Source organism: Ursus maritimus, unplaced genomic scaffold (assembly GCF_017311325.1).
Source record: "Ursus maritimus isolate PB19 unplaced genomic scaffold, ASM1731132v1 scaffold_13, whole genome shotgun sequence".
Lineage (NCBI taxonomy): Eukaryota > Metazoa > Chordata > Mammalia > Carnivora > Ursidae > Ursus > Ursus maritimus.
Genome location: NW_024423675.1, coordinates 62738071 through 62763648, shown reverse-complemented (window position 1 = coordinate 62763648; position 25578 = coordinate 62738071). Strand labels below are relative to the sequence as shown.

Genomic DNA, 25578 nt, shown 5'->3' with positions numbered 1-25578 from the left:
TTCTTGCCCTCTCTCCCTCTGCCCCCACCCCAAATAAATCTTAAAAAATAAAAATAAATAAAATGTTGTTGCCATGACTGAACGAGCTCCTGTTTATGAATGTGTCTCATTCATAATGACCTTTTGAAAAGTGTCCTTGTTTACAAAACCTAAGCCCACATGTCTCTGATGTGCTCGTCTCAGAGCACCAGACATTCAACCTTCACCTTCACGGAAGAGGCAGAGGTGGAACAGACAATAGGACACGTTGCCCTTCACAACCAAGTGCGGGGAGTGAGCTGGTTGGATGGCTCAGTTTCTTCTCCAGCTGGAGATGGTTGACTCCCATGTAAGCTATAGATGCTGTGACCCATGTCATGGAGCCTGGCATGACGTCCCCAAGCGCTGCTCTGCAGCTTTCCACAGCCTTCTCACGGCGTCCTCAGAGCCCACCTGGAGGTGGGCCCCAGGAGAACACAGGCTCAGACAGTTAAAGAGTTTGCTCCAGTCCATAAAATCAGCAGATGGTGGAGGAGATGTGGGAACAACTTCCGGGTCATAGCAGAGTCCAGGCTCTTCCCATGACTTCAGGCCACCTCGCTAAGGCCACACTGTGTCCTGGGCACAAGGCCGAAAGTGAGTGCTTCCTGCCCTGCCATCACACCTGCCCCTCTTGGGCACTGTCCCCGGATCTCTGGTCCCCACTTGCTTTGACATGGTGAGTGGGCCAGTCCCCATCACTTGCTGACCAATGTGGGGTTTCACTTCTTCCATCTCACTGCTTGGCCCTCAAGACCCGCAGGATGAAATCTCTAAAGGTTGCATGCTCGGCACTGAAGGAAATGTTCAGGACAGGACTGGGGAGGTGATTTTCCAGACTCTCACGTCCCTGCATCTGATTATAAGCTCGGCTGCCTGCTCCTCCACGCCTACCAGCACGACCCGCGTGGCCTCACAGGGCGCCCCTAGGCTCGTCTGAGAGCGTCACCGGAAACTGAACTCTTTTTGATATATTTACTACAATATTTTGCAGTTGGCATAGGAATTTACCTTCCAGAATCACCAAGAACGAAAACCAAGAGTGAAATCGAATATGATACTCCTGGAGCGTAGGTGGCAGAAACCGCTTCCTAAAAAGTTTACAGTACTTCTGGCCTTCAGAGCAGGATTACACGTTCAACGTGATTCAGGTGTGGTTTGCGGGAAGTGCCGCCATGTTTGAAAACCAAGTGCCCTTCAAGAGGGCCACATGTTAAAATACTTGTGCCAGGATAGATACTATACAGAGTCTTTACGTTCAGAGAGTGAATAAGGCAACAGGTCCTCTAGGAAACCGGTGACAGAAGCCTCTTTGACAGCAATATTTAAATTCTATCGGATCTTCCAAATACTTTAGATAATTAAGTAACTGGTAATGACCAACAGCTCTCACTAGGAAAGGTAAGTAGAGAAAAGATAGCCAGGGCTTTGGGAGATTTCAAAAACAGGAGGTAAAGCAAAGCACATTTACTGTTCTTCAGGATGTTGGTTTAGGGACAGGCAAGTGTGAGGAAGAGCACAGAGAAATCAGGTTTCTATGTATTTGTTCAGATGAAAATCCATCTTCCTCTCTGCTACTCAGTCCCAGTGAAGCGTCTCTCTCAGGTGCCAGCACGTTCTGATGTTCGGATCTGAAGGTAAATCATGTTTTCTTTGGGCTTTGCCATCCTGTAGAAGCCAAAAATAAAAAAGAAAGTTAAAATAAACAATGTTTTGATTAAGAAACTTGCAGGGCGCCTGGGTGGCTCAGTCGGTCAAGTGTCCGACTCTTGGTTTCAGCTCAGGTCGTGATCACAGGGTCATGGGGTCAAGCCCCACGTCGGGCTCACGCTCAGCTCAGAGCCTGCTGAAAACCCTTTCTCCCTCTGCCCCTCCCTCCTGCTTTCTCGGTCTCTCTCTCTCTTTCAAATAAATAAATCTTTAAAACAAAAAGAAAAAGAAGAAACTATTACAAAAAGAAAGAAGAAAGAGAGAAAGAAGAGGAAAGAAGAAAGAAAGAAAGAAAGAAAGAAAGAAAGAAAGAAAGAAAGAAAGAAAGAAAGAGGGAAAGGAAAGGAAAACAAAACTATTGCAAAGTTCTCCATGGGAATAAATCTCAAAAGAAAAGGTGAAAATGAGATTAGCAAGCAACAGAGAGAAAGCGCCCACAGAGGGAAAGCTCCCGCAGAGGGAGATCTCAAGAGATGAGCAGGTGTCTATGGACAAATTGTCCTGAAACAGCTTAAAATCTGGCAATCAAATTAGCTGTCAGCAACTAGAAAATATGTTTACAGTTAAAATAGAGCGTTTGCCCCTTATCAGTACTGAGACACCCAGAATTTCTCAAAGTGAGGTTTATTTAGCACTTGAATGCCCTTTGTTGGTGGAGTTTATTAAAAGCACAGATTCCTGGGTCCCATCCTTCGTGTACTAAGTCAAAAACCCTAGAAGGCCCAGGAATCTGCATTTCAGTAAGCTTCTTTTTTGTGATTCTTCCGCACACTAAGTTTTGAGACTCACTGAGGAGTTCACACAACATGCAAGAAGATTGGAGAAAATCTCAGTTTTATTGAACACCTACTATGTGCCAGGGAATTGATGCGTCACTGTCACCTACTTTGACTCATTGCATTTCCCCAGCGACCTCCAGACTGAGTACTAGAGAGGCTGTTTCTCAGGCAAGGAAGTTAACTTTCTGTAAGTTTCAACAACGTCCCCAAAGTCACGTGGCCAAGTGGATGACTGGATTTGAGCCCACGTCTCTCTGACTGTTTTCTGTCCTCATCACAGCGACACATGTGTCTTTCCCGTGGAATCCACAGTGAGCCTGGAGGGGGACCTGAGTGGCCCCTTCCTCGAGCACTGTTTATTCCTTTCCTTTTTTATTGCTTTAAGAGCAGAATCTGAGGGGCGCCTGGGTGGCTCAGCCGGTTAAGCGTCTGACTCTCGATTTCAGCTCAGGTCATGATCTCAGGGTTGTGGCATCCAGCCCCCGTTGGGCTCCGTGTCCCGTGGGGAGTCTGCTTGAGATTCTCTCCCTCTCCCTCTGCCCCTTGCCCCCCAACTCACTCTCATTCTCTGTCTCTAAAAAAAATAAAAAATAAAAAAAGAGTAGAATTTGAGACTGCATTAAACCACTTGTCCCCGTCACAGGAATGAAAGTTTTAAACTGTTCTTCTTTGTAAAGAGAGTCACTAAAGAACCTGAACCAACATTTGCTAAAAGGACAGAAGATTGATTTAAAAATCATCCCCAACGCAGAGCCGTTAGCTCCAAGGATGAGCTAGGGGCTCAGTCCTTGCTCAGTCAGCATCTCAGACACATGTTCTCCGTCCCATGGTTTAGAACAGATAACTGCCCACCAAAAACACACAATCGTGCTCTCCAATCTTTCTTTACCCAAAGCCAGTGGCTGTTTGTGTTTCTCTCTCCAGCAACCCTGGGAGTAATAAAAAAGGAAGAAAAAAGATGCACACCTACCTGCAAAGCTCTCCTAACCCTTCAGGACAGAGGGAGGCAATGTGGGCACCAGAGGGCAGACCTCCCCCCTGCCCCCGCCTTCCCCCGTGGGACCCGAGGCCCGCAGCACCATGGTCTCACCTCCCGAGATTCTCTGCATCCTGGATGGTCTCTGGCAAGGTGACCCCTTTGGTCTCAGGAAGCAGCAGCGTCACTCCCCCGGCAACCAGGCCCAACACCGCTTCAAAGCAAACAGAGTTGACACGGAGCCGTTAGAGCACAGCCAACGGCATTCCGAGGGAGGCCGGCCGCTACCGAAAGGGCTGGTGGTCAAGCACCTGTGAGAGACACTGGGTTTTGGAAGTCGGGAGCATCTAGGGGAGAAATTCAAGCAGTAGGATAACTGGGGAAATGCCAGAGGAAGACTAGGGAACGTGGCCTTCATTTTACTTCTACGTAAATTCTACCGTAACTGATGTTTAAGTTTTAGGGGATTTATTTATTATTATATATAATATATATTATAGTTACCATATACAAAACTATACATATTAGATAATTATAATGTAATTTGTTATATAATATACATTATAGCTACTGTAAACTATAATATATACTATAGTTACTATATGTTACTATTATATTACTATAAATATGATATGAAGCATAAAGACTATATTTGTGGGCAGTGCGGGCCTCTCTCGTTTCTCCCTCCCCCCCTTTCCTCCCCTATCCTTATTTCTCTCCTCTCTCTCCTTCTCCCACTCCTTGGTGGATCTGCCTGGGGCCCAGACACAGCAGCTCTCTGCACACAGACAGCCATTTTGCCTTCCACCAAGTGTTAGGCAAGCGGGGTCTCGGAAGTCCCAAGGTCTCAGTTCGGGGAAGAGGAAGACTGTCCTCCTTCTCTAATCCAACAGTATCACTGACAAAGCTGGTACCAAATTTTGATTCTCATTTGTCTCCTTGTGTCTATTCTCAATTGTTAAGCAGAAGGGTGATAATTTAGCATCTTCAAGCCTCCAGCAATTACATGTTAAATGCACAAAAATTGGGAGTCAAATTCATACAAAAGCAGGAGGCTGTGTCAGACTGTCTCCCAAACTCTGTCCTGTAGGATGAATTATTGGACTCAAGAGCCATAGGATGTAAACGTCTGGCCTGCCTTCTAGGAATGGAGTCTTAACTTTCCCATGAAGCAAGACAGAGTGAGCCAGGAGACAGCGGAAGGGCAGGCACCATCCTTGTCTTCTCTAAACTCACCGGAGGATATCATTCGCTGGCCAAATAGTTCGTAAGTACTCATGCTGGCCTGGAAGGAAAGAATAATAAATATCCCACAAAGTCTTACCGAACAAAGTGAGTGGCAAGCCTTGCCAAATGTCCATCAGCCTAAAGACCACGAAGGGGGTGATGACCCCGCCCAAATCGCACAGGGAGGAACACACCATCACTCCAAGGTTCCTGATAAAATATAGAGAACGAAAAAAGGTGACATCTCTGTGATTCAACTTTCCAAATGATAACCTGATCCCAGAGCAAGAACAGGGAGGGGAGAGAGGCTGGAGATAGAGTTAATCACCAACGAGCAATGATTTTTAATCAGGCACGCCTACATAACAGAGCATCCATAAAAACCCTTAACGGTAGGGTTCAGCGAGCTTGCGGGTTGGTGAACATATCCATGTGCTGGGAGGGTGGCCCGCCAAGTCCACGAGGACAAAAGCTCCTGTGCCCGGGACCCTTCTGTAGCTCACCTTAAGTGCCTCTGCATCCGGCTGTTCGTTTATATCCTTTACTATGTCCTTTATAATAATAAACCAGTAAACATAAGTAAGTGTTTCTCTGAGTTCTGTGAAACATGATAGCGAATTATTGAACTTGAGGACGGGGCTTTGGGAATCCTGATTTATAGCCAGTGGGTCAGAATTACAGGTGACAGCCTGGGGCTTGTGCCTGGTATCGGAGGTGGGGGCAGTCTTGTGGGACTGAGCCCTTAACCCGTGGGGTCCACTCTAACCCCAGGTGGTTAACACCAGAATTGAATAGGATACCCAGGTGGTGTCTGGAGAGTTGGAGACTTGGTTGGTGTGAGTAGAGCTTTTTTTTGTTTTTTTTTTTTTTACATGAAGAGACAGGGAAGGGTAGAGTGAACGTATTAAAGAATGAAGAGCAAAGAAAGCTGGAGGGGGAAACAGAAATGATCTACCCAAAATGATCCTCTCCATCCCTGGTAGTAGTCTTTGCTGCGACGTCTACTCTGTCTTGCATGAATATGGCCACTTTTGATTAGTGTTTGCATGGAATATCCTTTTCCATCCTTTTACTCTTGAATTACCTCCACCATTATATTAAGAGTGAGTTTCTTGTAAGTAATACACAGTTGGGTCTCACTTTTTTATCCTATCTAATAATCTTTGCCTTTTAACTGGGGTGTTTAGAACATTCATATTTCTTGTGGCTACTGATAAATTTTACATTGTTCAGTGCTGGATATTTTTGTATTCTTATAAATAATCTTGAGCTTTGTTTTAAAAATGTGGTTAAATTAGGAACAATAAACTGGGAAAAGCTTTATTCTTTAGGATGTTACTTTTAAGCTTCTTCTGTTATGCTCATTTGCATAATCTTTCTCCCTACAATTGTAATTATAAAAGTAGTGCGTTCCATTTCCTTCCCAACCCCTCTCCCCACTACCTTATCTTAGTTGGTTATATCATCTGTGTTTGCCACTATATCTTTAAAAATATTTATAACTTACTTTATCAGCTTTCAATGATATGTTTCTTCTTAGCTGGAGAAAATATACTGAGGAAATTATATGTAAAATTATCTATCCCTGTTTTATGGAAAGATTGTAATAACAAGAGCAGATGTTGAATTTTATTAAATGCCCTTCAGTATCTATAGAGATAATAGTAGTTTTAATTTATTAGCTCTATAAAAACTTTCAATTTATTAGCATGAATTATTCTATTAGATTGTCTAATAATGGACTATCTTAGTGTTTCTGAGTAACTCATCTTTGATATGATACCTTATTACTTTAATGTCTCCACTATTCTGTTTGATAATGTATTGTTTGGGATTTTAATCAACATTCATAAATAATACTTGCCTATAGTTTCCTTATTTTCTTTATCTTTGTTGGTCTTTGATACCAATATTATGCTAGCTTTATTAAAATGTTTCTTAAAAATCTTTCTCCCTTTCTGCAGTCTAGAACAATAGGAGGATCATTGGAGCTTTCTATTAATTAAATGGTTTTTTTAAAGATTTTATTTATTTATTTGACGGAGAGAGAGACAGCCAGCGAGAGAGGGAACACAAGCAGGGGAAGTGGGAGAGGAAGAAGCAGGCTCCCAGCAGAGGAGCCTGATGTGGGGCTCGATTCCAGAACGCCAGGATCACGCCCTGAGCCAAAGGCAGACGCTTTATGACTGAGCCACCCAGGCATCCCTATAATCATAAAATCTCCCTGTGAGACCATTGTGGATTTCCTCTTTATCATTGTTTAGGGACTCCCTTATCTTATTAAATACATTCCTGGCAAAAATTCAACTTTGTCTGATAAGATTATGGCTCTTGCTATATTTTTGTTTGCATTTACTAATAAGCTTTCGTACATTCTTTTCTTTTCAACCTTTCCGAAGAAAAGTCGTGTACTTCCACTATGCAGTAAATTGTTCAGTTTTGCTTTGTAACCAACTGAAGGAGTCTCCTTTTGTCACTAGAGGAGTTGAGCTTCTTCATGTTTGTTTAAGTGTCAGAAATTCTTGGTCTTAATTCTGTCATTAGCTTTTACATCATGCTTTTTTATTGCTTCTAATGTCTTATTTTCAATATGTGTTGGTTATGTGTATTTTTTTCCTGATATTTTGGAAGGTGTGTACTTTTTTTAACTTTATTTGTTTATTTATTTATTTTCATAATCTATGCCCAATGGCTCAGGTTGCTGTGTAGCTAAGAGATTGGGACCTGGAATATTTCTTAGAAACCATTAGCGTGATGGCATGATGAATAAGAAACCTTACAGACAGAAACAGGAGTTTCAGGAAATACACCAAATTCTAACGAAGGTCAGAATTAAAACTTTCAATAAAGTGGTTAATTACTTTTACAATAAAAATTCTTCATTTAAGACTAAGTCTCCTCAAACAGATGGCAATAAGTACATACGAAGATGCTGAACACTGTCGGTAATTAGGCAAATGTAAATTAAAGTCACAATAAAACCACTACGTCCCAGAATGACTTAGACAAATAAAAAACTGACAATACCAAGTGCTGACGAAGATGTAGAGTAACGGGGTCTCTCACACGTGGCTGGTGGAATACAAGATGTTGCAGCCATTTTGGAAATTATGCTGAGATTTTCTTATAAATTGAAACACGCACCACATGAACACCCCTAAGTTGTTGCCCAAGAGATATGAGAACATATATCTTCTCCAAGATCCATACCTGAATGCGTACGAGCAGCTATACTGTAATCACTCCAGACTGAAAGCAGTCAATGCCAATGAACTGGCAAGTGGATAAGCAAATCGTGGTACCTCATTCACACCTTGGAATACCACTCAGTACTCGGAGCAGAGCATGGACGCCTGCAACCACGCGATGGCCCCCATCATGCTACGTGAAAGGAGGCAAACACAAAAGGCTACGTGCCGTGTTTCTTCGTATACATAATAACATTCTGGAAAAGGTAAAACTGAAGGGAGAGAAATCAGAGCAGTGGTTGCCAGGTGCTGGAGATGGGGCAGGGGGAGACTGACTGCAAAGGGACATGAGGAAGCCTCTGGAGGCCATGGAAATGTCTCCATATGGATCGTGGTGGCAGGTAAATGAATACACATATAATCAAAACTCCGCAAACTGCATATTACAGTGAATTTTGGTCTAAACCTGACTTTAAACAATAAGTCTTCTACACCTGGGGCACATGGGTGACTCAGTCACTGGGCATCTGACTCTTGATTTTGGCTCAGGTCATGATCTCAGGGTTGTGGGACTGAGCCCCCCGCCCCACACACACACAGGCAAGGTTCTGTACGCAGTGAGGAGTCTACTCAAGATTCTCTCTCCCCCTCTGCCCCTCCCCACACTCACATGCACTCTGTCTCTCTCTCCCTAAAATAAATAAATCTTTAAAAATAATAATAATAAGGCTTCTAGGCCTTTTGCTATGCTTATGGAAAAGTACTGTGTCATCCCAGGAAGAGCCCAGCGTCGAGGTCAGAAAGATGCTCTGCCACTTTCTGGCTGTGTGCCTCTTCCAAGTTCTCTTTCCCTCTCTGAAACTCAGCTTCCTCATCTGTGAAATGGAAATAACAGCAACGTCGGGGGCAAAACGGCAGATGTCTAGAAATGCTTTGCGTGTCATCGTATGTGTGTCATTTAGTACCAGTCAGGACTCCGAGCACATTATGTCTCACAGCTGCGGGCTTACTGCACTGGTCGGAGCTGAGGGCTGGGCTGAAACTTGGTGTCGCGCTCCCTGCCCAGGCCTCTCTCTGTGCAGACGCCTGTTCTCTTATGCTTGCCCACTGCATACCCTACGCCACCCTTCCCATTGCACATGCTCTCCCATAATGAGGCGTTGACCCTCTCTTTGAAGCCCACCCCCCACCTCAGTCAGTGTCCAAATGGATGAACCTCTGGAGGAGCCTTGAGGAGCTCTCTGGGAAATGCTGGCTCTCGCTGAGCCTGCCTGGTGCCCAGCTGTCAGTGGTGAGCCGACCACACACCCCCGGCCCCCGTTTTGTGCACCCACCTGATGAATGTGGGATACAGCTCGGCGCTCACCAGACACACCATCTGGAACACGATGGTGATTCCCATCCGGCCGACACAAGCCACGGTGATGCTTAGCCAGCGTAGATCTGGACGGGAGACACACGGAGGAGGGGAGCTCACAGGGGGACTGTGCCCACGGAGTTCCCTCCCTCGAGGAGCCACGTTAGGAAGCTTGGACTTCAGAGCCGGAAGAGCCAAAGACGGCCTCGTCTAACCCTTTCGTTTTGGGATAAGTAAACTGAGTCTTGAGAGGTTTCAGAACCTGATGGTGACACAGCAGGGAGACTCCTTTGTGCAGAGGAAAGAACACGCGGTTTGGATCTCAGCTCTGCCTCCTTTCAGCCACGTGACTTACCTTTTTGGGCCTTGGTTTCCTCAGCTGTAAAATGGGAATAATTATAGCCAGCCTGCAAGTTGTTATGAGACTTTGAGATGATACATGTCAAGTGTCCACCATGGCCATTCCAGAAACGTTGGCTTGTTAATTACTATGCAAGAGTCACTGCTAGCACGGGACACAGTAGGTCCACGACAAACGCAGCCCCCTGGGCAGCAGCCCTGGAGCCGATAGACCAGATTTCTAATCCTCAATTTAGTCTTAATTTCCAAACACATTTTTTAAAAATAAAACACCTTTCAGGATAGTCTCAGATGTGAGGACTAGAGAAGCAAACCCTTGCCTCATCTTAGCAGGTGGCTGTGGGGCTCCCGATTACACGAGGGTCCGGGAAGCCCTCCCCCTCCTGAGGACCGACTGAGGAACTGGGCACCATCACCCACTCCACCTGGAATTTCCCACAACTAACAAGCAAGTGGCCCCTGGGACACGCCAGGCGACTAATAACGCCGCTGGGCTCACAGACATCATGTCATCTTGACCCTGTCCCCAGATTCTGGCTGCTCATGGAAGAAATGCTTCGTCTCACTCAGCCAGCATGAGGCTCCCAGGAGAGAGGACACAGCGGCCTTAGGAATGAGCTCACCGCCAGGTCCAACACAGTCTCCCAGCCCCCTGCTGCTCCTCACAAGGTGGAGAGCCCCAGCCAGGCCATTAATCACGGACACCCGCCCCCCCCACCTCCCTCCTAAGGAGAAAGGATAAGGACATTCACTCAGTATCTACGGGGAGGGCCTCGCATACACACGCTGGGGTCTTCCATGTGCTGAGCTGCTCTACTGCCCTGGCCCCCCTCGGCGCTGGGGGCACCCCTCCCTTCAGCAGCCAGAGGGACTGTGGAGAGCACCCCTGCCCAAAGCCAGCGCTTCCCTTCCACACTGGGGATACTGTCCGAGGCTGCCTCCTGCTAACCCCCACCTGTCCCCCACTCCTGCCCTGCTCTCCCAATTTCGGGCACAGGGATTCCGGCTGCTCCTTGAATGCTCAGCTCCACCCTCCTCGGGGATCCTCCCACTGCTGTCCTCCTGCCTGGGAAGCACATTCCCCAGAGGGTGCCATGGCTCGTTCCCCTCATTTAGGTCTCCTAAGACCGCTCCTGACCACCACACAAAGGATTAACGCCCACCGTGCTTCACCTTGGCATTTTCCCTCTAGAACGTAAACTCGGAAGCAAGAACTCTCTCTGCTTTGCTCATTGCTGAGATCCCAGGGTCTAAATGTGTGCCGGCCACACAGAAGGTACTTGAAATATTTCCTGGAGGAGGGAGTGAGTGGTTATCATCTTATGTAACAAGGACTAAGTAGAGGCAAGTGGAGAGGGTGGGGGATGGGAGGAGGTCTCTGGGGGGCATGGGACCAGGGAGCATGGTGCCTGAGCTCTGCCCCGGTGATAAATGAACAGTCTTAGACTTTGGGCTCCTTCTCTGCACCCAGTGCTGTTACTTAAAAAAAATTTCTTTAAATAATAATTCTTTTAAAAATTAAATAAATAATTATTTATTTATTTATGATTTATAATTATAATTAAATATAATTATAATAAATATATAATAAATATAATTATAATAAATTTTATTTATTTATTTATAAATTATCAATAAATTTATAAATAAATTTTATTTATTTACTTATAAATTATAAATACATTTATAAAATTATAAATAAAATTATTTATAAATAAATTTATAAAAAATAAATAATTAAAAATTTTTTTAAAAATAAAATAAAATAAAAAATTTTTCCCATTCATGGGTAAAATCTATTTCCAACGGACTCTGCTCCTTTCCCTGCTTTCTTTGTTCCCTCCGTGCAAGGAGGGAGAAGAAAACTGAGCCATCTTTTTCCACCTTTTTATTTCCAGCCTGATCTATACAGCCTGGCTCTTGAGAATACAGACTGCAGTAAACACTTCCCACAATACCCTCTCCATAAAAGCGTACCGGAACAACTCGTATAACTCACACAGGGACAGAACACAAGCAATACAAACAGAAAACAGCAAATCTGCCCGGTGCTTGTTCACCGTCTTCCCAAATGTAACAAAGGCAATTTGTGTACTCAAATTAACACTGACGAAAGTTATTGTGCTTTGGATTATCTTGCGTTGTAAGAGCGGTGAACAAAAGCACACACCTGCCAGAATGGCTGGTGACAGAAAGACTGGCAATACCCAGTGTTGGCGAGGATGTGGAACAATTGAACACTCCAGTGCTGTCAGGGGGAGTCCCACCGTTTTGGAAACCTGTTTGTGTCAACTTCGAGCTACAAAGATGCCCCCCTCCACTTCCCCAGCAAATGCACACACAGATTTGTACCCAAGGGAAATGAGAGTCTATGCCCATGAAAAGACATGTGCCGGAATGTTCCCTGTGGCTTATATCCCAGTAGGCAGACGCTGGAAATCACACAAGTGTCAGTCAGCAGTGGGATAGGTAAGTAGCATGGGATTTATGTGGTGGAATGCTGTCAAAATTACTTTTCAGTGACGGAGAGCAGGGGGGTGGTGAGTACGGATTGTCAGGGAACATGGGGGATCCTTCTGAGCTGTCGGAAATGCTCCATGTTCTGGGTCGTGGTACCCAGACACGTAACTATGCAAACATTCATCAGCTTGCACACTTATCATGTGCTCATTGCATGTATGTTATACCCAATTTAAAATTAAAAAAAAAAAAAAAGAACCACAGCGGTAGACTAAGGTAACACCCTGTCTTTGTCTTTGTTCTTGTTCGAGGGGCATATCCAGGACCTGAAACACTGCACAAATTCGATTCGAATTTTGGTTCGATAATTCGATTACCTAGAAGATGAGGGGAATGCACGACTCACCATGTGAGATAAAGATCATGGCGAAACAGGCCGCCCCCGCCATCAGATTGGACGCGGCCGACGGGCGGATGAGGCCAAAGCGGTCAGTGGTGGCGAGGATGATGAAGGCCGCCGGGAATTCAACCAGAGCCGAGTAAAAGAAATCCAGGTAGAGGTTCGCCCCGGTGGCCCCCACGTGCATGATGAGGCCCTGGTAGAGCACGGAGCTGGTGAACCTGGGCACAGAGGAGAAGCAGAGTCTCAGGCGGGGGCTCCCGTCTGTGGGACAGGAGAGAGTTAGGATTCTGGCAGCAAGGACAAAGGTCCCTATGGTCCCCATGAGCTGGAGAGGGATGCATGTCACTCGATTTCGAATGTCCTGGAGCGACATGAGGAAGAGGGGATAAAAATCAGGAAGCGTGTCCTAGAGGGGCACTCAGGGAGAAGCTCTCCTCAGGACTGATGGGATCTAATGACTTTCAGGATATAACCACGTGTCCTAGAGACGGCAAAGGAGGACCCTAAGGCCCCAGCGGCTACAAGGGGCTGGGCAGAAGGCGTCCGTGAGTGAGCAGTTTCAGCAATCAGACTGCTGAACAAGCTGTGTGACCTCAAGTAACCTCTGGGCTTCAATTTCCTCATCAATAAATGGAACAAGGTCTTCCGGGAACACTCAGACACAGTCCCATCCTGCCAAACATCAAGATTCGGCCAGAGCGTCCTTTCCCACTGGGCAGCCCCTTGTTCCACCCTGGCGAGGGGACAGCAAGCTTGTCCTAGCAGCCAGCCTTCATTTAGAGAGACTGTCCCACTGCAGTGCCACCTACAGATCTGGTTTGTCCTCAGCAGAACGGTGACCAAAGGTGCATGGATGAGCTGTTTCTCTCCACAACCCTCTCTGCACCCCTTCCCTGTCCCACGGTGCGTGCCTGGTGTGATTCCTGGCACGTAGAAAGCACTCGCTAAAGATGAGCGATCACTGGTGTCATCATCGTCATCTTCCCAAGGTCAAGTACACAGAGCACAGCAGAGCAGATGCTGGCCAAGTCTTCCCAGCTGCACCGCAGTGCTGTCATTAACAGCGCGGTTCCCCTCCCTCGCCCACCCTGTAGCCCACTGCAGGACCCCTCCGTCCATATTCCCGGGAAGAATAGCAGTGGTGCAGAAATGGCACAGAGATCGATGGGGACCCGCTAAGTCACTCAGGGAGAATTTAGAGTCCCATGTGTCTTTTTTGGTGACATCATGTAGTTTTGGAAGCTAGAAACATTTGATCATTACATTGGTATTTACACCGTGAGAAGAGATTTTGGCTGCTAAGAAGATGCTGTCTTATCCCAGCGTGTGAACTGCCTATCAGCTCCAACACTGAGATCACAACCGACTTCGCATCAATACGCTCCCTCGTTTCAGAAAGCTGCACGCAGGGAAACATTGGGACGCTCTTGTTTCTAGCCCTGAATCTTTCCTAAGTTCCGAGAGGCTCACCATTCCCTCCCTTTGCCCCAGTTAAATGGGAAGAGTCACCTATTACTGATAAAGAGATTGATCGAAGAGAAAGGAATATAGAAACTTGATTTTCTGGGCAAAAAAACAATGAACAAATGTGCAGGGCTGCCATCTTTTGGCTGAACCCACAAATTGCATGTACATGTTAAAATAGCGGCCTGTGGTTCTAAGCCACTGACACGGATTACCTCATGAATCTGCCAGCACGCCCGGTGAGGGAGGTAGTACGGTACCCCATTGGCTGAGGAGGAAGCTGAGTCAGAGAGAAACTGGAGCTTTCTGGAGTCACACGGGGCAAGCTGGGAAGTGCGGGGTGTGCCTCCCAAGATGCTGCGAGGAAGGAGCAGGTGGGGGGGGGGCGGCCAGGAGGAGCAGTGTCCAGGGTCAGCTCCATGTAGGCCACAGAAAGGGACTTGGTTCTGTCCTCAGTGGATTAGGAAGCCAGCAGAGGGTGTAGACAGGGGAGTGACCTTTCAAAATAGAGCAGAATTTGCAGGGGGAGTTGGTGCAGCAGTGTGAGAGCAGAGGAGCCAAAGCACCCCCTGGAGAGGAGTGCATTAGGGGATGGCAGTGGGGGCAGCGAGTAGAAAGGTAAGGGGGGGGCAGAAGGGCACCAGGCAGCTGGGCTGTAAGCAAAGCCTGCCAGGGCCCATCGTGTGGCTGGCTGTAGGACTCGGGCCAACACGGGGACACAGCAGGGGACTGGTGGGGCAAAGGGAGGGCATGGTGAGCCTGGCCAGTGTCTCCTGCACTTGGGATGCATTCTGCGGAACCGCGGTTACTCATTCAACCTTCAGCAAATATTTGTGGGGCTACCATGTGCCAAACATCACCCTATTAGCCTGAACCCTTGCTTCTAATAAAACCTTCCTGGAAGTGGAAACGAGTATACCAGCAGCAGAGTGGCACCCCTGAAAGGGGAGTCCACAGTCCAGCCACTCAGCCCCAGAGGTTGGGGGGAAGCGACCGAAGACCCACATTCATGTCAAGGACAAAGCTCAGGTGATGGGGAGCTGGCGGATATCCTCCGAGGGAACAGGGTAGGGGACTGCAAGAGAGCAGCCTGGGGAGGGGAGCAGACCCCGGGGGTGGACCTACGTGGGTGAGTCCATATGTGGACACGAGTCTTGTAATCAGTGGATAATAACAGCACAGCACAGCCTCTCTCAGGCAGGGTCTCTAAAGTGCCAAGAGGTGGGGAGGGATCTGCCTCTTTGGAAGCACCAGGAGCCACGGAAATCTCATCCACCTTCCAACGCGAAGTCAAGACACGTCTGTTCCCAAAGACAGACCCGTGGGATCGGAGGCAACCCTGGATCCCCTCATCATGCTTCACTCATCTTGCTGTTGACCTCGCACACGGAACGCACGCTTCTTCCTGAAATGGTCTTGCCCCCATTACTCCATCCTCAAGGGAGAAATGAAGATGTCTTGCTAAAAGCTCATTGACTGCTTGAAATTCATTTAGAAATTCCTTTTCATGCGTCTTTTCCCACCTGCACCGCTCCAGCGTCTTTAACTCGTACCCCAGTGCCCGGGCAAGCCCCCCGGTTCCGACGGGGAAGGTACAGGAGGAACCCCTTACCACAGATACATCAGAATGAAGGTGTGCTTCCTCAGCTGTGGCGTGACGAACAGGTCCGCAAAGGAGGGCCTCAGCTTTTCGGTGACATCCTCTTCGAGAAAGAGCATCTAGGAGGGAGTCAGAGGGTCAGCTGCATCCAGGCTGGGGGGTGCAGACGAAGCCCTCAGAGCCACCCCACCCATTCCTGGGCTCAGCACGCGTCACCCCAATTCCTCCAGGGCCTTCCTGCTCCTCAAGGCGGCCCGAAAGCATTTTCTATATCCTAAACGCAACCCAAAGTTCAGTGATGTGAGAAACCCCTTGCTAGTGTGTCACCTTTAGATCAGTGAGAGGCAATTTCCCGTTCTTTTGGGCGATGTGGTCCAGTATCTTTACCACTTGAGCGTTTCTCTTCTGCGACAGCAGCCATCGGGGGGACTCGGGCACACACCTGCAGACACAGAGCGGCCCTCGTCGGCGGCGGGCGGCCCAGAGCGCGTCTGATGTTAAGCCCTGCTCAGAGTGATGCTCTCGCTCCGAGCCACCCACCCTCGCCCCTGCGGGACTGTGATGCCTCAAGCAGCTAGTGGACGAGGAGCTGGGGCATCCTGTGCCGGCTCAGGGGGCCCACGAAGGAGCTCCGTGAGTCCCTCTCAGTCTCAGTGCCACCTGAGAAGATTTAGGGGCAAAAGGGGAACCACTGCTTTGGCCTTCACTTCATGGAGGGGGAGTCCCACACTCTGCTGACCGCTGGCAGCCCTTGTCCCCCTGGAAACTCCTCTCACAGAATCGATGCTCCGTGGGCTCCCCAGCCCTTGTGCGCCAGCAGGGCGTCTCCGCGTCATGCAAGGGTGTTGAACAAGTCTCAAAATATCTCCAAAACCAAATAAACAGATAGCATGTGGTCCATTTCAAACGGGGCAAGGATGTCAGAACGTTGTGAAGATTGGGAATCTCTGGCACGAGGTCTTTTGCAAACACTCAGGCATGGGTCCACCCTGTCCAGCCAGCGAGAGCTCAGCCAGGGCATCCTTCCCCACTGGGGAGCCCCATCTTTCACCCTGATGGGGAGAGAGCAGGCTCGCTCGCCCTGACCACAGATGGACCGCTCCTCGCGGCAAGCCCTGGTTGAGAGAGATTGGGTCTCCTTCGGTGCTACCCACAGATAATTTGCCCTCAGCAGAATGGTGACAAAGGGTGCAGGGAGGAGATATTTCTCTCTGCACCCCTTCCCTGTCCCACAATCAAAACTCAAAACTCATCTGTCCAGCTGCTTATCCCTTGGGACCCTGCCAAGTGCTGTCCGCTAGTAAGATTAATACCTCATTGGGACTGGTTTGTCTCACAATGGCTTAATGCGCACATTTCCCAAGAACTTCATTCACTCACTCACTCACTCATTCATTCATTCATTCATTCATTCAACAAACAGCAAATGCCTAAATGTGGCTAGGTGGCTTCTTATCTGACTTGAAGCATTGCCCCTCTATCTAAGGGGATGCCAGTTGAAAGAGGCTCTGTCTGAGGGTAGCTCCCCATGTCATGGGGGCCACCCTCTAATACTAGAACACCTCAAATGGCACAAAGGGCGGGAGCAGCCCTGGGCCCGAGCCTGTGGCCACTGTGGCCATTGGGAGGATGGCCCCTGTGGCCACCAAGGTCAGCAGGCAGTTGAATTCACTGAGCGTGGTCCTGGGAGGGGGAGAGAGGAGCAAGGCCCCCCTGCAGGACCCACATACCAGTAGTAGAGCAGGAAGAGGAAGGTAGGCAGAGAGATGGCCAGCTGGAGCCAGCGCCAGTGAGGGATGGCGTAGGCCACCCCCGAGAGCAGCACGAGCCCCCCCGTGAAGGCCGTCTGGTAGAGGATTGCCACCGTTCGCCTGTAGCCCAAGCCCACGAACTCTGTGACTGAAACAGGACATGAGTCACCACGGGGGCTCCTTGTGCTCCCCGTGGCCTCCTTCCCTCCTGGCGAGCCCCCGCCCCTTGCCCCCGCCTGCCTGACCCCAGGCTCCCTCCCCTCGTCCTGCCCATGCCGCTCAGCTCAAGGGCCCCCCGAGATGCACCCGGCTGTCGGTCCCCACTTCTCTCCAGCTCTTCCTTTTTTAATCCCCATTTGCCACCTGTAACGTCCTTCGGGTGCTTCAGGGCTCAGTCTGCCTGAACACGGGTCCCCCTCTCCTCCCCAGAGCTTTGCCCCGACAAGCTCCACACTGAGCTGTGACATTTCTCACACTCACTTAACAAGCATCCCTGGTGCCTACCAGGGACCTGACCCCACTCTGGGCGTTTGGGGCGTGTCGTTAGCCCCATGGGCAGAGTCGTGCCCTCAAAACCCCACATCCTCAGGAGAGGGCACACCCAGCAAATGAGGAAATTGTGTGCCGGGCCGGAACGCACTTTGTGCCACAGGGGAACAGAAAGTTAACTGGTAGAAGGGGATCTGGGGAGTGGAGGGGGAGGGGCTGCAGCTTTTCAGAGGGCAGCGCAGAGGGGTGAGCCTCAAGGGTGAAGTTCCAGGTGGAGGGAACTGAGGATTAGGCTTTCCAGGGGAAGGGGCAGTGCTGGGGCCAGGCCGTCGCGGGGGCCTTTCGGAGGCCCGCCTGGGCTGCAGGAGGGGCGACACGCTCCACGTCCGCTGCTGAGTTGAGACTGGGGACCCGTGTGGAGGTGAAGTGGCAGTGTTGGCTTGGGCCCAGGGGCAGGGGCAGAGAAGAGACAGTGGAGCCGGGTGCGCTGTGAAAGGAAAGCCAGCAGCAGGGGCCCTGAGGGGCCGGAATCGGGCGTAGAGAAATGGGGGCCGTGCTGACTGCCAGACGTCTGGCCTGAGCGCCTGGACAGAGGGCACGTCACAGACTGGGGGCTGGGTAGAGCAGATCTGGGGACAGGGAGGACAAAGTCCTGGGTCCTGCCATGTGGAGGGTTGGGGAGAAGAGAAGCCAATAAGGGAGACCAATGAGCCACCAGCGGAGGCCCCAGGACTGTGTGACCTGCAAGACCATGGGGAAAGCCTTGAGGGGATAGAAGGTGGGAGGGAGGTAGGGAGGTAGGGAAGGAAGGAAGGAAGGAAGGAAGGAAGGAAGGAAGGAAGGACAGGAGGGAGGAAGGGAGGGAGGAAGGAAGGGAGAAGGAAGGAACCCGTCCCCACGCAGTGCCTTGCCCGGTCAGACAGACAATCACATATTCATAGAGTTAGCACAATTTCTCTAGACACCGCAAGCATCCCCTCTCCCCCCAAATCCCACCTCCATGTTTGGCTCCACCCACTTCCACCTGCCCTCCTGCCCTGGTGGGAATGCAGCCCAGCAGACACTTACTCAGGATGTAGCCAGACGTCCAGCTGCCCTTGCTGACCAGCCCCTGCAGCAGGCGGAAGAGCAGCAGAGACGTGTAGTCTGGCGCCACCGCCATGAGGACGCCCAAGACGGTGCTCATGAGGGTGGTGGCCAAGAGACATAATTTTCGGCCAAACCTTCAGAGAAAAGGAGACAAGGAAGGGAGGGGGTACTGTGGAGTAGGTGGGGTGCAACGGCACCAAGGGACAGCAAGGGTCTCGATCGGGAGGCACGCACCACAGCCGTCCTGAGCGATTGCCCCACCTCAGGGCCCAGCCATGTGCTCCTCAGGGAGCAGCAGCCCTCTTGAGGCCCATCAGCTCACTGTAAGGAGGAAGCCAGGATCCTGATGCTCTCCGGCATCTGGCACCTCAGCCAGCGGGGGATGCTTCCCAGGGGCTCTGCAGGTTCCCACGCGTGCCCCCTCTCCTTGCCGGCAGACTGTATTATTATTAACATGCTAGTCTTATCAGCGGCCTCAGAAACTCTCTGGGGAAAATATTCAGTTCTAATGGTATAACGATTGAGGATTATGTCCCTTGCCTTTTTCGTGAATGAAATGGGGAAATCATCTGCTAACTCTTCATCCCAGTAGGGAGCTTCCTTGACTCCATCTTTCCAACCTCATCTCTCACTCCAGCAGCTACTCAAGGAAGCAAGGGACAGCGACCTGGTCCCCACCCCTAGATCCCTCCACCCCGTGACCTCTGCGTTCCCTGCCCCCTGCCTCCTACACTCCAGCCCGGGCCCCTCACCCCCTACTCCTTGCCTCCTTGCCTCCAGCCCCGTGCTCCTGCCCAGTGCGCCTGCACAACAGCCAATAAGCATCCTCGTCCTGTACTAATGTAGAAACTTCCAGTCGGACGCTCACACCTTGTCACCTCGGAACAACCAGCACTAACGTCATCTGTGTCCACCTCCTCCATCTTTTCTCCTGTACCTCCCACCAAAGGCTGCTCCCCCTACTCCCTTGGGGCCCAACCCCGCCACTGCCCCGTTGGCCCCTCAAGCCCTCCACAATGCAGTCGCCCCCATCCTGGGCCCTTCACCTGTCCCTGTCCTTCCTGGCCCCCTTGCCTTACGGAGCTGTCCACACACACAAACTCCACTTTCTCCTCTCCTGCTTTTCCTCAGCCTTCCCCTGACACCACCCTTGCCACTGGCAGTCGTGGGGCCGTGGCCAGATTTGGGTCACTCCCCCCATCAGGCCCGTCCCATCTGGGTTCTACAGCTTCGCATGATCCCAGGACAGTGGTTGTCTTTCTAAACCCCTGCCATTTCTTCCAAATCTCCTTTGCCAGCATCTCCTTCCCTATCCACCTCCACACATCTCTCTATACACCTGCTAGCCTATCTCAAACATGGCTGACAGCCTGAAATAGCAGTTCCTGCTGACAAATCCCAAATATTTATCTCTAACGCAAACCTCTCTTCTGAGCACAACTCATGTGTCCAACTCCCTACGTGACATCTCTTCTGTGCCTCCCGGACTCACTTAGCACAGCTGCAATGTTCACGCTGCCAGGACAGAACCCTTGATGGCTCCTCACCTCCTTCCCCTGCAACGAAGTCTGCTGCTACCTTGCTCCGTCCCATCTCAAACGATGGCCCTACTCTCACCTCACCCATCTGCTCCATGCATAAACCTCAGCTTTGTCCCCACCTTCTCTCAGCCCACCACCCCAACTATACAATCTGCATGAGTTTTGACCCCTGAAATCCATCCTAAAACCCCACCCTTCCTCCGTCTTGCTGCCCGACCCCAGTCCAAAGCACTAGCTACCGTGTCTTTTCCCCATCAGCGTCTGTGGTCAATGTCAACTGGCCAGATGCTTCCACCACTGTCCCCTATGGTCCACTCTCCTCACGGCATCACAGCTGCGGGTAGTCTGATGGGCCTTCACGTACCTGTCTGCGATGTAGCCGACACCCAGAGAGCCCAGGAAGAAGCCCAGGTTCACGCAGGACTGAAAGAGGTCGACCTTCCAAGAGTCGTCACACACCAGATTAAACTGCGGGTCACACCACGGTCGGAGGGGCCGAAGACACAAGACCGTGTGTAAGTCAAACCACACCTCTGTCTTCTCTCCGGACAAAGTTCAATGTTTACCATGAAGTGTGATACCCACCCCCCCCCAAGAGTTTCACGTCATTTTCTCTTCCCACATTTTCAATAAGAGAAATTCCAGGTTTCTGGCAAATCTCAGCTACTCCCAGTATGATGCCTAATATCTTGGCTTTACCCTCACAACTGCCAAGAGCTTTGACCTTGACAGTCGGTTACTGAAAGACAACACGGCCAACAGATACGTCTTCTAAAAAGAAGTACAGCACAGTAATTTCCTAAAGACAGAAATGTAGCAGAAGAAATCGAACGTGTTTTCCAGAACTGGTCAAAAGTCATCCATTACGTACCTTCTAATTATACATTTAATTATGTGAAGTCCACCTATGATAATTCTGGAGATTCTGTCATGACGGATGTGGCCACAAGTGGCCCAGGGTGGCCGGAGACTCGGAGGGATCACTGTGCCCAGAGCCAGAGAGAGGAGCGACCAGGCAGGAGGGAGACAGAGGCAAAGGCAGGACAGATCCGCCTGGGGAAGGGCTGGGCTGTGTGCTGGGGAAGCCCCACCGCAGGGGGCACACACCTGGGCACTGAGGAGGAGGCGGAGGAGGAAGCGGTGTGCTTCTTCCTCTTCGGGGCGCAGAGGAGGGAGAAGTAAGGCGTGGAGCTCCACAGCGGGAGCCCTCACATCGTCCCCGTTCCTGGCACAGCCCTGACGAGGTGGCGGCCGGGGGCACATCCTTCCTTTCTCCCCGTCTCTGTCCCACTCTAGTTACTTTGGATTCATGGTCCCCCACCACCACATGACACTGGGGGACGTGCGACAGTAGGAAAGTCACTTAGCCACTTTGGGCCTCAGTTTCCCAGTCTGAACCGTGTGTGTCTTGTGCCTGTCCCGTCCCACTCACAGAGCTGGTGTGATCACGGAAGTGGAAACGGTTTAGGTAAATAACAAACCCTTTAACTTCTAGAACAGAGGTTTTATTACACACCACAGCTCCAAATCTCTAGGTTGCCAGTTAAAGCCAGGCCCCTGTCCCGGGCTCAGGGGTCGATCCTGAAGGGCCCCAAGGCTCTGGGCCCCATCAGCCTGGGGTTCCCTCTGACTGGCTGCTTACTTCCTGGACATGAGAGCTTTCCAAAATAAAATCTAGGTAGCACTGTGTCACCACCTGACTTTCAGAAACGAATCCTGAGCTTGTCTACACCCGCTGTTGCTGCCCAGAGCCCGTAGTCTGCTCCCCTGAGTGGCTCAGCTCTGGGGGGCACGACAAGCTGTCACTCGGCATCTCCGGCCTTCCCTCTACCAACCCAAACATTCATTCCCTTCGGCTGAAATCACAGCCTCCCCACGGAGCTTCTGCGGCTCTTCGGTTCTCCCGTCTGCCCCGGGCCCTGCCATTAGCAGACGGAGGGACAGATACCCTTGGGTGTTATCTGGCTGTGCCAGGGTCTGCATCTGCAACTGCCCAACTGTCTTTCTCAAGCCTCCAGCCAACCGGCCAAGACCACGTTCTGTGTGCTCCAGATCCCACCAGAGCTGCAGGGCACCGTTTCTTGTCTTTTGTTCTAATCTTCCCGGTGAGCGTGTCTGTAAGATGTCCCCGCCCCTCTTCCTGAAACGCCCAGGGCGCCATCTTGTCCCCCAGACTGTGCAGAAGCCAGGGCACGCAGAGCTGGAGGCAGGGCCCTCTGGCCTCACCTGCCACCACGGCCTCCTGCTGAGCTCTCTGCCCCCCACTGTGCTCAGGGTTCATGTCTAGAGTCACCTGCCATGCCCCGTGCCCCCCAAAACTCACACCCAACCACTGCCCCCCAGCACATTCGTGCACACCAGGAAGACAGGCCCAGCCCACAGGAAAGCCTGGGGCGGTGCAGAATGGGGGTAGTGCTCCCACTGGGTTTCCGCCAGGGCTAGGGCCTGGGGTCTCAGGCACACTCTGTGTTCTCCACCCAGAGTCCCTGTCAGAATACAGACTGCTGCGGAGCCTGTCTCAGCAGATCTCTGAGCAGAATCCAGATCTCTAGGATGAGACAAGTTTGGAAACGGTGAATCCCGTGACCTGGGGCTGAGTCCTTTCTCTTGCTCATGCTCTCAGGCCGGGGAAACCGGAGCTAACTGGCCTGGAGGGGGCCCCCAGACCACTGTGGGGCTGCAGCTGACAGGGCAGGGGACCCAGAAGTCAGGGAACAGGCACATTCCTTCCCCAGTCGGAGCCCCAGGCCCCATCCGCGGAGGGGCAGTGCCCGTGGGATACTCAAACAAGCTGGCTCAGCACCCTCCCTCAGGCGAGTTCCAACGTCCAAGGCAAGGTTCAGTTAAAGATTATTTCTGCAGAAAGGAATCACTAAGGCCAATCCCCCAAGAATCAGCTTCAGTTTCGGATGAGGAGCGGAGGCAAAGGCCGGTTTAAAGCAATGCGGAGGGAGAGTGCTGAGTCCTCTTGCCCCTCTCCCCGCTCCCCCCCCAGCTGTAGAGCCCCTGTGTCTAGTCAGCACAGTGTCTGCCGCAGACCCCACTTTCAAAAAGATCCACGAAGAAAAGAAAATCCGGTGGCCTTTTACTAAATTATTCTCGAGGCGCAATGCAGAAGGGACCCACTGAACTATGCAGGCAAGGCCCCTTGACACCATTACCCCGTCCTGGAGGCCGGGAGTGGGGCCGCCACCCACAGCTGAACTTGCCGACCCTGTGGGGCAGCGATGGCCATCCCCGGCTCACCCATGAGAAGCAGAGGCTCAGAGATGCGGAGGAACATACCCGGGGATGCCCAGCTGGTTGGGGCTCAGCTGGGATTGAAACAGTCAGACTCCAAAGCCAGGGCGGCTTTCCAAACCACCCCAGCCGGCACTTAGCTGTCACCTGAGTGGAGGAAGGGGGACCCACCATTCTAATGGCATCCCAAGGAATTCTACAGGCTCTTGGAGAAGCCAGTGGGGCAGAAAGAAGAGGAACCCGTCTCCCCGTAGACCCATGTTCCAACAGTCCAGCTCAGCCTGGCTGGCGAAGGTCTCCCCGACCTCTAGCCTGCTCCTCTAATGCCCAGCGTCTGTGGGGGACCAGAGAGCGGAAGCACGCAGAGCACCCAGGACGGAGCAGACATATCCTAAGTACTAGCGATAGAGCTCTCCTCCCTCTTTCCTGATAAGAAACCGAAACTCCTAGGATTTGTTGTATGTCTCCTCCCTGCCCCCGAAACCCACCTGTTCCCCCAAACACGGGGCCTGCCCTTACCTCGGTCACGATGGACGAGCCGGGCGTGTCGTACACCCAGCCGTGCCGACAGGGCCCCAGCGGCAGGTGGCTCCTGTTGGCGGCCAGGCCGGCCAGCGGCTCCACGCAGCCCAGGGCGCTGTGGTTCCAGTCCACCTCGTAGCCGCGGCACTGGCGGGGGAAGGCCTCGCCGGTGGCCCCCGCGCCGGGCACCGTGTAGTTGAGCTCCTCTGCCAGGCTCCAGCCGCATCGCCGGCTCAGCTCGGCCGCCCCGGGGCTCCGGCAGCGGTGATCCGGGGTGAAGGCCAGGAAGACGATGCCCACGTAGATGGGGGCGAAGGCAGCTGAGAGCAGGCATAGGGCCAGGAAGGTTTGCTTCTGGAATCGGCCAAACTCGCCGACCTGCTCCAGGATATCGTCCACGGTGGGCATAACGGGGCCAGAACCTTCATCACCTTGGCCGGACTGCCCTGGCTGCGGGGGCCGGGGTCAATGTTCCACGTGGACTCCTCTGCAACGGGCTGCTCTGAGAGCAGGTTGCCGTCCAAGCATGCGCGACCTGGAAGCCGGCCAACTGGAAGCAATCTTCACCCCGTGCTGCCCGAGTCAGGTGAGGGTAGAAGGCAGGAGGGGACCGGCCACATGGCTTGGCTGGGTTCGAATTCTCCGGAGTCAGAGCTCCCTCCCAGAGAGGACAGAGCTGGAGGCCGCTGGGTAACCGCCCCTCCCCCGGTGGTCTCCAAAAGGCTCTTCCAGAGACATGACCTATTCAAAACCTTCTTTTTATAATCCCGCTAAATCAAAGACAGCAAACCAGCTTCGGCACAGCTGCAGTGTGTGTAATAGGGCCGCGCACGCGCTCACTGTCCTGTGCCGCCCCCCCCCCCAGTGCCCCCGGCATCGTCTGGCCACGTGCACCGCTCTGTTGAGCACCCGTCCTATTCTCCGCGGAGGGCTCCGCAGGCCAGCACCCCGTGGAAAGGGGAGCAGTGAACGAGCACAGGCCAAAGACCCGGCCGCCAGCCAGGTCAACCAGTGACTGCCAACGACAGAGGCCATCAGCCGCCAATTCAGGGCCCCAACGTGTGTTCTCGAAGTCCTCAGGACCGACTTGCGAGAGGTGCTATCACTCTCCCCACTGCAAAGCTGAGAAAACAGAGGCTTGGGGAGCTAACAGCAACTTCCCAAGTTCACGGTGTCATTGAACTTGAACCTTGGTCTGCTCCAGAGCCACATCCCTTAATTCATTAACCTGTGCTTGGTCCGGCAGCTCCCATGTTAGTGCTCTTGCTCCCTCGACAGGTACCGCCCAGGCCCTCTAGGTTTCAGACAGTGCCTGGCCCCGGGACACAGAGACGGGGCAGCCTCTAACTCCACGCGGCACACGCTTCACGGGGCATAGACTCACAAAGGGACAGCTCACGCAGA

General features: G+C 51.4%; 1 protein-coding gene across 2 annotated transcripts; it reads right to left on the bottom strand.

The window, feature by feature from the left end:
• Positions 1-1473: 1473 nt before the first annotated feature.
• On the bottom strand, positions 1474-24582 carry SLC22A1 (solute carrier family 22 member 1). Of its 2 annotated transcripts, XM_008688491.2 has the most exons (11): positions 24172-24582; positions 20777-20880; positions 18851-19005; positions 17273-17441; positions 15870-15984; positions 15555-15661; positions 12482-12696; positions 9233-9341; positions 4808-4920; positions 3598-3697; positions 1474-1686 (listed from the first exon to the last, which is right to left on the bottom strand). In XM_008688491.2, exons 1-11 carry the CDS (start codon positions 24580-24582, stop codon positions 1620-1622), a joined length of 1665 nt encoding a protein of 554 aa, XP_008686713.2. In that variant the 3' UTR covers positions 1474-1619. The 2 variants fall into 2 exon arrangements, 1 of the variants encoding a protein (XP_008686713.2); XR_005834425.1 differs by lacking the exon at positions 4808-4920.
• Positions 24583-25578: the final 996 nt, after the last annotated feature.

Excerpts from the sequence above, each read along its gene's own strand:
- SLC22A1 (XM_008688491.2), bottom strand. The coding sequence starts at position 24,582 with ATGCCCACCGTGGACGATATCCTGGAGCAGGTCGGCGAGTTTGGCCGA. Across the intron at positions 19,006-20,776 it reads GTCGGCTACATCGCAGACAG|GTTTGGCCGAAAATTATGTC; the intron begins GTACGTGAAGGC and ends TTTTCTCTGAAG. Across the intron at positions 4,921-9,232 it reads CTGTATCCCACATTCATCAG|GAACCTTGGAGTGATGGTGT; the intron begins GTGGGTGCACAA and ends ATATTTTATCAG.